The sequence below is a fragment of the Hyaena hyaena genome, unplaced genomic scaffold (assembly GCF_003009895.1).
Source record: "Hyaena hyaena isolate Hyena2069 unplaced genomic scaffold, ASM300989v1 scaffold_450, whole genome shotgun sequence".
In the NCBI taxonomy this organism is placed as follows: domain Eukaryota; kingdom Metazoa; phylum Chordata; class Mammalia; order Carnivora; family Hyaenidae; genus Hyaena; species Hyaena hyaena.
In genome coordinates this window covers 627,385-641,496 of record NW_024081084.1, presented here as the reverse complement: position 1 = coordinate 641,496, position 14,112 = coordinate 627,385, and the positions used below count along the sequence as shown (strand labels likewise).

Here is a 14,112-nt window from a genome sequence, read left to right as displayed (position 1 = left end):
TTCTCACTGCCACCCTGGGGACTTCCCTGTCTTTGTTCATTGCCTGAAATATTCTGCCAACTTGGAAAATTCCTCACCTCTTTCAAGTCTTTGCTCATATTTCACCTTCTCAGCAAAGCCTACACTAACCATCTACTTACTATTCCACCTTACCCTTTCTGACCCTTTATGCTCCTCATTCTCTTCTATTTTTATCTTTTCTATAGCACTTACATACCATGTAATCAACTTATTATGTTTAGCACTTACTTTCTAGTATCCCCTAAAAGTTTTCAATCTAAGAAGTGAAGGGATTTTTTAGGTGTTCGCTGATGTGTCCTAAGTATCTGGAGCAGTGCTTGATCCTTCTTGGTGCTCAATAAATTTTTACTGAGTATATAGATCTTTTGTATAAATTGAGATGGTAACTTTAAGTAAAATATATAGGTAGCAGACATAATTGTGCGTTGGCTACTAAACACATTAAGAAATGTAAGAATGGGAAGAAAGGGATGACCACAAAATTCATAGCAACAGTAATGAAAAGGTCACAATTTATGGTTATGACACCAAGGAGAAAATATTTCATGTGTCTGCATGGTTAGAGACTTCTAAAGCAAAGAAAACTAGAATCTGGTTTAAAGGGCAGGCTTTGCAGGTTAAAGGTGGACTAAAAGATAGAGACCTTCAAAGAGAGGTAGACATATTTATCTCCCAGATTTATGTCTTTACATTTCAAAAGATAATAAATCCCCATAGCTACTGGTTTATATCCAAAGGGTTTAAACTAGGGATCTTCCTCTTCTCTTCCTTGAGATTTGATTACATAAGAGAGATAAGATTTCCCTCCTTCTCTCCAGAGGGGAAGTGACAGTGTAGAAAAATTCCTATATAAACTTCATAATTCATAATTTTAGGGCTTCCCACCTGTGCATATAACCATCTCATTCTCATCATATCACCTTAAAAGGAAAGAATCCGTCATGGAGAACCAGTGTGGTTATTGCTATAATAGTAAGAATCTGCCTCATCTGGAAACCACCTCATGTTTGCTTTTAGAACTAAATAAATAAATGTAGATATTAAAAACATCAATGGATTGAAGAGAATTTCTACAAAGATTATGTGAGAATATAATAGATATAAAGTATTAGACATGAGGCTTATTATATAGCAGATACTCATACTTATTAGCTCCCTTTTCCCTTCATACTGCTAAGCTAACCCTTCGGTGGCTTAAAGGAATAAGAGAGCAGAATGAAGTCTTCCTGTCCTATTTCATGGTCTTCTGTTCCCCTCTATAATGCCAACTTTTCTAATCCAACTATAATAACCCTGGTTGAAGCAACTAGAGAATCACACTAGATCCTATGGATAACAGTCTATAAATAAGATTTCCAGATTAGTATTACCATAAATTTCTCCTAAAACATCATATTCAAAATTGAATTTTCCATCCTAGTCAAGATCACTTAAAGGAAGAAAAAGCATTCAAGACATGTAATGATAAATGTCAGGGTTCAGAAATAACTTGAATATTATTAAACCTAATCTAAGCTATTTTTTAAGATTATATAGAGAACAATTTTATTTTATGATACAGAAGTCCAAAAATTTAGTTAAAAGAGGGAAACTTCTCAAATGAGCATTTCTTAAGTTAATCAAAATAGTCAATAACTAATTTTATACCATGTCAAAAAACCCAAAATAAAAATCCAAAATCATTTAGACACAAATATATTTCCAAAATATTGGTGAGAATGGAACAGTGCTATTAAAAGATTTTTTTCGAGATAAGCACAGAACACTAGAATTGACTCAGAATTTACTGTGCATCACTTGAGAGAAAATAGTTTCCCCACCAGAATAACAAAGGTTCATTAAAGGCAACATTGCTTTCTGAGTAAAATGTTGCTAACAAATCCTGGAATTTCGACACTAAAATTTTGTGGATACAATCTCATTGAGCAGATACAGAACTCCTGTAGATATTTTCATTATATAAGAGGTACCAGTACTGAAACAACACTTGATGGGACTGTGGTCAAAGCATTCTGAGTGTTTACCAAATGCAGTGAGATTAGAGGTGTATTTGGGGATGGAAAGGAATCCTACTATAACTAATAATAATACTAATAAACTATTCTTTATTTAGCTGGGAGGAAATAGATCAAGCTACCTATACTTGAAGAGAATTGTGTTTTTTTCCATGAAATGAATATAACACAGCTTGGTGCATAGTTACGAGTTGCTACAGCCATTTAGATGTGTCAGTCATGGGAAAAGGTCAAGTACATTAAGCTGAATAAGCATGTGATCTTTAATTCCATGGAGACTCTAACAGAGTCAGAAAACACAACAAGCCATCATTTATCATAATATATCAAAGAATTCTAAATCCAACAGAAATTCTCTGCTGAGGGAGAGCAACAGAGAGAAAAAAAAGAGACCAAGGGTGTGTGAGTGAGTGTGTGTGTGTTTAGATGATACTGCACTTTTGTTTCTTGGACTGTTTCACTCAAAGAAAAAAAAAGAAACCAGTGCTGGTCACAGTCACCTGACCACCTCATGGCTGTATTTGTCATCATTATAAAGCAAAGGGTCACATGACTATGATTATTCTATCAAAAAAATAGAAATCTTGCAAGTGCTAATGTTACTCATCAAAAGAGCTATAGTCTGGGATTTACTAGTTTAGAAGGGACTGTGGTATATTAAAAAAAAACTACTTATTTTTACAAGTGTATGACACTGTTTGAGAAAAACATAGCAACTAAATTACTTTGTATCTTGAAATTCAAGCAGTGTTATTTTTCATCTTGGAACCTAAAAAGCCTCAACATGTAAGCATCAGCATTTCTCAAATAAATGAATGAAGCCTAATAATATTGCATTTTCTGAGAGGAAAAAAAGCCAGGAGAATTCCCAGTTCTGGTAGGTTGTAAAAGAGCTTGATATTGGATGTTTCCAGAGCTCTAAGAGAGGCTAGAATTCAAATCAGTCAAGAAATGGGATAATAAGGAATATTTATAAGATATGATCTCTGTACTTAAAAGATAACCATCTATTTTGTGAGGACTCAAGTCCAGCAAAGAAAACAACAGCCAATATACAAATAAAAAGCAGTAAACAATTACAATCTGCATTAAAACTAATGTTCTTGTGTGGTATCCACTATCAAATGCTGTAGGAATTCATATTAGATTAAAATCAAGAATAACTGAGCAATCAAGAAGTTTCATGGAGAAGGTAGAACTTAGGTGGAGACTTAAACAATAAGTAGGTTTTGCATTAGGAGAGGAATAGAATAATGTGTGCAAAAAACAAGGAGCAATTTGGGGGGATAATGTGAGGTGCATGCTAGAGCAGGAAAAAATAAGGTAAGATTGAATATGTACTTTTATAACCACAGAAGCTTGCAATTTCACCATTATTTTAAAACATTTATGTTTGTTGTTCTATTTTGCAAGGAAGAGGAAGAAAATAAATCAACATGTTCTGGGATACTTTAAAAAATGAATGCAAAAGAAAAGGTGGTACCTTCCACCTCCCCAACCCATTTTTATTAATTTATGATTTTTCAACAGCTCTGTCACTTTGCTTTAGGGAAATAGCTTAGGAAACGAGCAAAAATGTAAAACTGTAAAATATTCCAGATTTAGTTTTGTATTGTGTTAATCCAAAAGACATGTGCACATGTAGAAAGTGGCTCGTTCTGGGAATTATGGTAATTAAGGACAGAGAGAGAGATTTGCTCGGGAAAACTGAAGAGTCATTGAGAAGAAAAAGATTTCCATGAAGAGAGTAGGTGGGATTCAACTATAGAACCAAAGGAATAAAACATTACATTGGAAAGTAAAGATGGAAAAAACCTGGCCTTTCTGTGTATTTACAAAGAAGAGCTAACGTGGTAGATTCTTTTTAATGGCCACAAATACATCAGCAGTTTGTCCCAGCCATGGTGAAGTCTATTCTTCCAATCCTTGACACTTAGCTTGGCTGGATGACTTGTGTGGACCTCCAGGACGTCAGCAAGTGTGACACAATGGCTTGGAGAGGACTTGTGCCCTGGCTTTCCTGCTGCTGCTTCCAGGAACTCTTAATGGTACCATGTAACCACATCTATCATCATATCTATCTAATATGACCACCAGCCTGCATTCACTCTCTTAGCAACTTATACTTCCTTATAAAACTTTTCAAAGTTTAAATTAAGTAACTAAGTGTATAATCAGAAAATAAGGGCTATTACTTCACTGCAGATTCTTTTCTTCAAAATAGTTATAAGTTTCTATAGTGTTAAATAATTTATAGGACATTTCTAACCCCTTCATTTATAATGAATCAGCATTCCTTTGCAAATTTAAAACCTGTCTGTCAGAAAACTTAAAAACTTTCAGGTATTTAAATATTAAGCCAAGTTAACATGGAATTTATATTTTAAAGCATATTCTCAAAGTTCACTTTAAAGATCACAGAATTTAGAGCTGGAAAATTCTTCAGAGACCATCTGATTAAATACCTCTCATTTTAACATGTAAAATAAATAGGAGTTAACATTTCTAATACTAAACTAAATAAAGTCGGCTCAACATTTCTTTTTTTAAATTTTTTTAATGTGTATTTATTTTTGAGACAGAGACAGAGCACAAGCAGGCGAGGGGCAGAGATAGAGGGAGACACAGAATCTGAAGCAGTCTCCAGGCTCTGAGCTGTCAGCACAGAGCCTGATGTGGGGCTTGAACCCATGAACTGTGAGATCATGACCTGAGCTGAAGTCAAATGCTCAACCAGCTGAGCCACCCAGGTACCCCAGCTCAACATTCTAAAACTAAACATTGTTAACAACCATCGCCAATAGGGCAATTTTAACAACTTAATATGGTTTTTTTCCTTATATGGAACTCTACTATTTCCATGTTAAGCATCCAATTTCAGCTCAGGTCATGATCTTATGATTCGTGGTTTCCAGCCCCATGTCAGGCTCTGCGCTGACAGCTAGCTCAGAGCCTGGAGCCTGTCTTAGGATTCTGTGTCTCCCTCTCTCTCTGATCCTCCACTGCTCACACTGTCTCTCTTTCTCTCTCAAAAATAAATAAAACATTAAAAAATTTTTAAAGAAATAAGCTATTCACATAAACACTTCATATCTCAACTTACTAACATGACTTTTGTTTTCACGATCACTATTATTAACTACATTGGTTTGCTTATACTATAGTTTTGTATTAATAGCTATGATGTCATAAAATGTTTTGGTGCTATGTCATCTAATTATATCAAGGCAATTATTACAAGGAAAAAATGAGTTATTCAAAGGAGAACATAGGCATATTTTTAGACAATTTAGCTAGAAATTAGATATCCTTTTGTTAATAAGACTGTAATAATTTTATCACAAATGCTCCTAAGCTAATTTAGAAGCAGTTTTGAAAGTAGTCAAAAGGAATATTCATAATCTTCCTGTCTCAGAGACAAAAGCTTAATTTATCATTAGAAAATTAAAATTTTACTTTCTTCTAATCACAATTTCAATTATTGTGTTTCCTTTATCAGCATCCCACCTGAAGCTTATTAAAGGGTAGAAATGATAGAGAAAGGAAGGACAGAGAATCCAAATTTTTTCATTGTTCTTTTATCAGTTCTGACTAGAGGCAGTAGGAATGAGTGGGCAGCCAGGAAAGCAGGAAGAATGATGGGGTAGTAAATAAGGTTCCAGGGAGAAAATACAGGACCACATTCAGAAAAATCATCTCAGAATACTGGTACCCAAAGTGAAATTAATTCTATTAAGGTACCAGTGATACCAGTGCTGCTAAATTACAGGTGTGCATTATCCAAAAAAATCAAGATTGCCTCTTTCAATTATTATATCAATTTATATTTTAATGTAAACATTTATTTGCAAAGTGGCCACTGACATTTATTTTTTCCAAAGGTATGTAGGACTGAAGTGCCCTATTGGCAGCACCAGTATCTAAACCTCCTTAGAGGATGCAACATATAAAATAGAAAATGGCCCAGTGCTTGTATGCCATTAGCACTTAATTAAATATTGGTGAATGACGACAACTTCCCTAGAAAGGTCCTAACTGACTGGTAGCCTATCTCCACATGTACTACTATGAGACCGATCCTCTAGAAAGGTAATAATCTGAGGAGGCTACGCTCACATGCAGCAGAAGAGCTTTGAAGTAGCATCAAGCTTGGGGGAAGGATTAGCAGCTGACATAGAGATTTAAAAATTTAACCAAGAAGTAGACTAAGTTGATCTACTTCACAATGTCACCTTCATAGTGCTACTCCCTCACTGTTAAACTGTGTAATAATGAATACCCTTAAGTCTCAGATGTCTGGAAAATGCAAAACTAAAGTGTTATATTAATATAAACCTATGTGGTATATATTAAGAAGCTTTGGTCATTTGTGATCGGTCTTCAAAGTTTTCAATATTTAAGGATTCAAATATTTAAGGATTAAAGGGATACTTTCTATGCTGTAAAACTCCTTTTAATATTTATAGGATTATACTCAATGTAATGAAAAGGAATTTCTTTTCATCTATTATATCTCTGAAATAGTAAGTGATTGAAAATGTTACACACACACACACACACGCACACACACAGTTCTATGCATTCACAGATTATATATTAAGTCACAGTAGAAAGCAGATACCCACCTGTGTCCAAAAAAAGAAACCAAAAACCCTAACTGCTATACCATACCTTTGATAGGTAGAAAATAGCATTAAACAGAGTTTGACTTACAAAGAATAATGAAAAGGGATTAACAGAAAGGGCTTTTATCCTAAAATTGGCTACCTAAAAACTAACATCCTAAACAAAGGATACAAAATGTACAACTAAGACCCAGACATTATGAAAACTTAAATTTGCAGGATTTCTTAGTTACATATGCACTGTAGAATATACGTTACTGTCCTCAAACAGATACATGTCTATAACTATTTCCAAATGGCCTAATAAACCATAACCAAAATTTGTAAATACTTTAAGATCTTTCAAATTTACTTAGAATTACAATATACCATAAAAGCAGATTATAAATAACAATCAAGTTATTGCTCACTTCAAGTAGGTAAAGTATCATGAATAAATTATATATCAAAATATGTGGATGTGGGTCACATACACAAATTATATGAAATGACTAACATGAAGAAATGTGGAACATGATATATAGCTCACCTGAGAATTTTAGAAATAAAAGTATTTAAAACAATATTCTCTCATTCATTTCTTATTCTTAGGATACCCATGGGAAAATACAAGAGTACATTATGAAATGTGCTCAGGTGGCAAAGATTGCTCAATAAGGAAATGAAATTTAATATTGACGATTCTTCTTCAGCATTAGTCTTATGTGCCTAATTCCCATTCTCAAATATTCAAAGTATTTGGCAGACAAAATGTACAATCATATGGATCCTATGTAATTAACTAATTTCACTACTCATTACCAATGGACCAAATACCACTTACAACTGCCCCATTAGTTGACATTGAACCAATATCAACAATGTTAAATTGCACAAAAGCTAATCAACCAATAATGGAAGGAAAAAATGAAACTTTTTCAAAGAAAAGACATTTGGAATAAGGAAACAATAAGATTATTCATTTTATGGTGCAGCAGAGATGAGAATTTAAAATAGCAGAACATGAGGTTATAATTTCACTGGTTTTCAGTTGGAGAGAGGCTCTCTTATTTATGGAAATGAATTTCTCTAGTGGGAATTTAGTAACTATAAAAAAACTCAAAATTTTTGGAAAATCATTTGTAAAACTATTGTGATATGGGTACTAATTATTGAATCCCTTATTTCTTTATAATAGGACATGAAAACCTTAACTTTTTAAAAATAGTCGTGATCAATGAGTAAGTATGCCCAGGTCTTCCCATCCCTTGCCCCATTCAGTCCTCTATAACACAAGACTCAGTATTATCTTTAATTCTGCAATACAGTTGTTAAAAGCCCAGACCCTTGTGATTCTGAATACCTGCTCTACCACTTGCTAGTCATTTGGCCTGGCAGATTAATCTTCTGTGCTTTAGTTTCTTTAACTGTAAAATTGAGATTATAATAGTACTCTCCCATTTAGTAATTTCAAGAATTAATTCATTGTCTACTACCTCATGCAAATATTGAAACTTCATCTGCAGTCATTCTTTGCCCCATGCAGAAATCCCAATGCTTTAGCCACACCATATTAACTATTCCAGAATATCACAAATCCTTCCTTCTTTGACTTCAGAACCCCCTTCATCCTTCAAAGCCTACCTCTGTCTTTATGAAGCCAACTCTGGTTTCTCCTAACAGAATCCACTTTTTCCTTCTCTTGGTAATTTTTGGAGATAAAAGGTTATAAAGAAAAAGCATAGACCTAATTTTTGGCTTTTTCTTGCCTTCTGTGTTTTTCAATTACTTTTTACTTTGGTTGCAAAATACTGTGTCATAAATATAGGACCTCACTCATTAGTTTTTTAGTGTAAAGCACTTTGACGTTATGATTTGACGTAGATGATTATAGTCAGAAAACCATTTCAGTTTTACCATAAGAGCTCAGAAATGGGGTGAAAGGAAGAAAGTGGGAGGGTACTACCATCGATAGAACTATGTTGTATGATCATTTTGTGCTAACTGCACTTTGGATCCACCATCTAGTAAGTGATTCCCAAAGGAAATAAACTAGTAGGCTGTTTTTTTCCTTAAGTAGGATGAGCAAAAGAATGTCAAGATAGGGGTATACTTTACTTTATTAAATCCTTGACTTATAAGTAGTTTACTGTCTGCTAAAAGCAATATCGGATAAAGCAAATGTCTCTTTAATTTGTAGGCCAAGATTTAAAGATAAGTTTAACTTTTCCATTAGAGTTTTAAATTTATGAATTCCTAAAAATAAGATTGAAATATAACTAGATTAATTTATCTTAGTGCAGTGCAACATGATTAGAAACCTCTGTATTTACATGTAAAATAATTTCATAGGTAATTAAATATTTGATGAACATTTATTATGCACCTAATTATATAAATTTAACTTCTTACATGATTAGTGATATATTACTGAATTACATATAAATGATAGTGCACACATTTTAAGTACCTATCTAATTCAAGAAAAAGTGCTAGATAACATGGGAGAATGTAAATATGTGTAAGATCATGATTTGTCCCTCAATGAGTTTATAATCAAGAAAAAGATAAGAAATATGTACATAACAGTAATATAAAAAATATGTAAACTCAGAGGGGTGTGAAGGAAGAAACTAATTATTCTGTTAGGAGGAGTAAGGTAATAATAATGGATGGGAAGAGTGGGCATTCTTTTTCTGTGTGCAGGGAAATCACTAGCAAATGGTGGAGATGGGAAATCACCAATTTGGGGCAATCCAGAAGCCATTAAACAGAAGTCTTGAATAATATTCCTGAGGTTTTACTGTGTCTTCTATGTTCTCAGATTGTAGAAAATTAGAAATACTTGCTAAAAATATGGGAAACAATAGTTTCTCACTCAATGGGTTATATATCAGTGATTTGGGGAATATTTAACATGTGAGGAGAGGTATGAGCTATAATGTTAGGCAACAAAGAAGCATGAAAGGTAAAAGTGGAAGCATTCTACACCATATACAAACTTAATGCAAAACCATATAGAAACAATCCAAAACTATAAATTAGAAGAAAATATAGGGAAAAGATTGATGACATTGGATTTGGCAAGGATTTCCTGGATATGATACCAAAAGCACAGGTAACAAAAGAATAACTAGACAAATCAGACTATGTAAAAAACTAAAATTTTCTGTGTATCAAAGGACACAATCAACAGAGTGACAAGGCAAAAAATGGAATGGGAGAAAATGTTTCCAAATCATACATCTGATATGTGGTCAATATCGAGAATATATAAAAATTCATACAACTCAACAACAACACAACACCTAATTAAACAAAGAGCCAAGAACTTGAACAATCATTTCTCTAAAGATGATGAACAAGTAGCCAACAAGCATATGCGAAAATGCTCACTATCACGAATTATTGGGAAAATGCAAATCAAAAACCACAATGAGCTCTCATCTCATATCCATTAGAATTGCTTCTATCAAAAATAAATAAATAAGCAAACAGAAAATCACAAGTATTGGCCAAGCACCTGGGTGGCTCAGTGGGTTAAGCATCCAACTTGGCTCAGGTGATGATCTCGTGGTCTGTGAGTTCTAGCCCCATGTCAGGCTCTGTGCTGACAGCTCAGAGCTTGGAGCCTGCTTTGGATTCTGAGTCTTCATCTCTCTCTGCCCCTCCCCTGCTCACACTGTCTCTTTCTGCCTCTCCCCCTTTTGTGCGTTCTCTCTCTCTCTCTCTCTCAAAAATAAACAAACATTTAAACAACACCCACATATGAGAAAATCACAAGTATTGGCAAGGGTGTGGAGAAATTGGAACCCTTATGCACTTTTGATGGGAATGTAAAATTGTGAATTGCTATGGAAAACAATACAGCAGTTCTCCTAAAACTAAAAATGGAATTACTATATGATCCAGCAATCCCACTTATGGCTATATATTCATAAGTATTAAAGACTGGATTTCAAAAAAATAGTTTCATTCCTATGTTCATAACAGTGCCATTCACCATAACCATTAGATCAAAGCAATTATGTTGATCAACAGATGAATGTATAAACAAAATGTAGTATATACATATAATGGAGTATTATTTAGTCTTAAAATGGAAAGGAAGTCTAATATATACTACCACGTGGGTAAACCTTGAGGACATCATGCTCTGAAATAAACTAGTCATAAAAAGACACATACTGGGGCACCTGGGTAGCTCAGTCGGTTAAGCACTCGACTTCGGCTCAGGTCATGATCTCACAGTTCGTAGGTTCGAGCCCCGCGTCGGGCTCTGTGCTGACAGCTAACTCAGAGCTTGGAGCCTGTTTCAGATTCTGTACCTCCCTCTCTCTCTGACTCTCCCCTGCTCACACTGTCTCTCTCTCTCTCTCTCTCTCTCTCAGAAATTAAAAAAAAAAAAGTTTAAAAAAAAAAAAAGAACCATACTCCATGACTTCACTTATATAAGGGATCTAGAGTAGTCAAATTCACAGAAATAGAAGATAGAATGGTGCTTGCTACAAGAAAGAGTAGGGAGCAAATGCAAAGTTGCTCAATGTGTATAGAGTTTCCACTTTCCAAGATGAAAAAGTTTTGAAGACTAGTTACAAAACAATGTGAATATACTTAATACTACTGAACTGTATACTTAGAAATGGTTAAGATGGTAAATTCCATACCTTAACCATTTGTGTGATTTCTTTAGCACAAAAAGAGCATTTAAAAAATGTTTGGCAAAAAACAATCCAGTTGTTCAATAGTATTGCCTTGATTGGAAATCAATCTGTTTATTCAAAATTACTAAAATAATAAGTCTTCTTTACTAAATTTTCTTGTCTTTATTATCATCTAGTTATGAACAGGACATACTGCTTTTAGACAGTTGCCATTAATTTATTCTTATGCCTTCAGAAGATGTAACAATAGTCATATCTGGAAAAAAAATTATTAAATTCTTTAAAAAGCACAGGCATCAGTTGTGAAAAAGTAGGACCAGGGTAGACAATGAAGAGACAATCAAGGTGAGTAAGGGTAACTGAAGGGGCACTTGGTTATTTTTATTGGGCCTGTGGAAATTGACCCCACATGTCTATCCATCCATCATGGAGTTTCAGACTCCGTACAATACTGACACTCTCATATTATCCTTTTAACACATTCACAGGTAAATGGGATTTGAAACCCATCTGTCTTTTTTGTTTGTCTGTTTATTTATTTGTTTATTTAGAGAAAAAGACAGAGATGGGGAGGGGCAGAGAGAGGGAGAGAGAGAGAATCTGAAGCAGGCTCCACACTGTCATAGCAGAGCCCTATATGGGGCTCAAACTCATGAACTCATGAGACCATGACCTGAGTGCAAATCAAAAGTCAGATGCTTGACCAAATGAATGACCCAGGCACCCCACAATCCTGATTTGGTCTAATTATAGGGAGTCAGTGCTGTTCACTACATTTTCCTATCAGGATCAGAAATAGGCTTAGAAAGAACACTAGGTTGTAGGTCTGCCTGGTGGCATTTCAGGTTGTGTTAAAAAAATCATATCCACAACTCACCAGCTCACCATTACTCTGATACCAACTGTCACAATTCTCCAAATTGTGACAAACTTCATATTTCTCTTTGAAATACTTTAAGAAAGCATAACAAAAACTATCCCAAGGGAGGGAAAAGGTCTTACCTTCTAAATCTTCTTTCTCAAAGTGTGTTTTGAGAATAGAACGAGTTCCACCTCTATCCACAACTGCCTCTTCATCATTTCTCTGTAGAATGGGAGGGAAGAAAGAAGATTAAATGACATTTCATTTATTTTTATTCACAGGAATACTTTCCAAGACCCACTGTGGATGCCTAAAACTGCACATGGTACCAAACCCTATATAAACTACATTTTTGGTGATACATACATACCTATGATAAAGTATAATTTATAAGTTAGGCACAGTAAGAGACTAACAATAATGAAATAAAACAATTATAACAGGCTATAATAAGTTTTGTGAACATGGTCCGTCTCTCTCAGAATATCTTATTGCACTATATTTATCCTTTTTGTGATAATACAAGATGATAAAATGCCTATGTGATGGGATGAAGTGAAGCGAATTATGTATGTAGGCACTATGACATAGCATTCAGCTACTATTGACCTTCTGATGGTATCTCAGAAGGAAGATCATCTGCTTCCTGGCCATAGTAGACCTCAGGTCAACCACAGATAAAAGTGGACCACACTACATATAGGCCCTTAATTTCAGAAAATAAACTACAATTTAATCTAATATTTTAGGGGTTTAATCCAATCACTCAAATGTAAACAACTTCTATTTGATTACTGAGTGTTAGTTTAAAAAGGAGACTAAAATTAAATTGACCACGTATTCAGAGAAGGAATATCATTTGACTTTCCATGAAATCGAAGGTAGTCGGGAGCGCCTGAGAGGCTTAGTCGGTTAAGTGTCCGACTTGTGCTTAGGTCATGATCTCACGGTTCATGGGTTCGAGCCCCGCGTCGGGCTCTGTGCTGACTGCCAGCTCAGAGCCTGGAGACTATTTCAGAGTCTGTATCTCCCTCTCTCTCTCTGACCCTCCCCTGCTCACGCTGTCTCTCTCTCTCTCTCTCTCCTAGAAATAAAAAAAAATTAAAAAAAAAAAAAAGAAATCGAAGGTAGTCAAACATTCCAGTTGCCATCATTTGTTAGCGAAATGAAAAACAGAAAACAAACCATTGTCCTGTCAATTTTGTGCCATGTATTTTTTTTAATCTCTGATAAAGATTTCTTGTGAACAAGATGACATTTGACTATACAAGGAAAATATGGAAATCATTAGTATTAACACCACTAATGCTATGGCAAGTTGAAATAATTTCACTGCCATTTAAAATGGGGTGGTGGGATCTAATCTCTTGAAAGCAATTAGTAGAAATTATTAGGTAAACTACAACTCTAATTACTTTGCTTCAGTATAATGCATTTTATTCAAACTAAACTTTTAATTATAATCCTATACATTACACTTTCTCTACACAGTCTCTTTCTTTCTTTCTCTGTGTGTGTGTGTGTGTGTGTGTGTGTGTGTGTGTAGGACTATTTTTTGTATTTTGTTTTGTTTGGGGTTTTTTGTTTGTTTTGGGGGGGTTCTTTTACTTATTTAGAGTGGCTGGATGGAGACTCTCTCTTCTGAACATTGTACATATGCTCAAAACAATATACTCACTGATTTGGTATTTAATAAAATACTGGGGGGCAGAGGTAAGTATAATCCATTAAATCATGCAAGTATCAACAAAATACAAATAGTGAAAAAAGTCAAATATAGATTATTTCCAAGTTTTGATTGTGAACACCTATGTAAAAATTGTTTTAAAAGTAACATTGAAGCCACTCTGACTGGTGTGAGGTGGTATCTCAGTGTGGTTTTGATTTGTATTTCCCTGATGAGGAGGGATGCTGAGCATCGTTTCATGTGTCTGTTGGCCATCTGG

General features: G+C 34.5%; 1 protein-coding gene across 1 annotated transcript in view; it reads right to left on the bottom strand.

Moving 5' to 3' along the window:
* SLC4A10 (solute carrier family 4 member 10) overlaps positions 1-14,112 on the bottom strand; it is a 207,188-nt gene that overhangs the window by 168,543 nt on the left and 24,533 nt on the right. Inside the window, exon 2 of the mRNA XM_039253448.1 lies at positions 12,307-12,388. Within this exon, the coding sequence (XP_039109379.1) occupies positions 12,307-12,388 (82 nt within the window). The remainder of the gene's footprint in view (positions 1-12,306; positions 12,389-14,112) is intronic.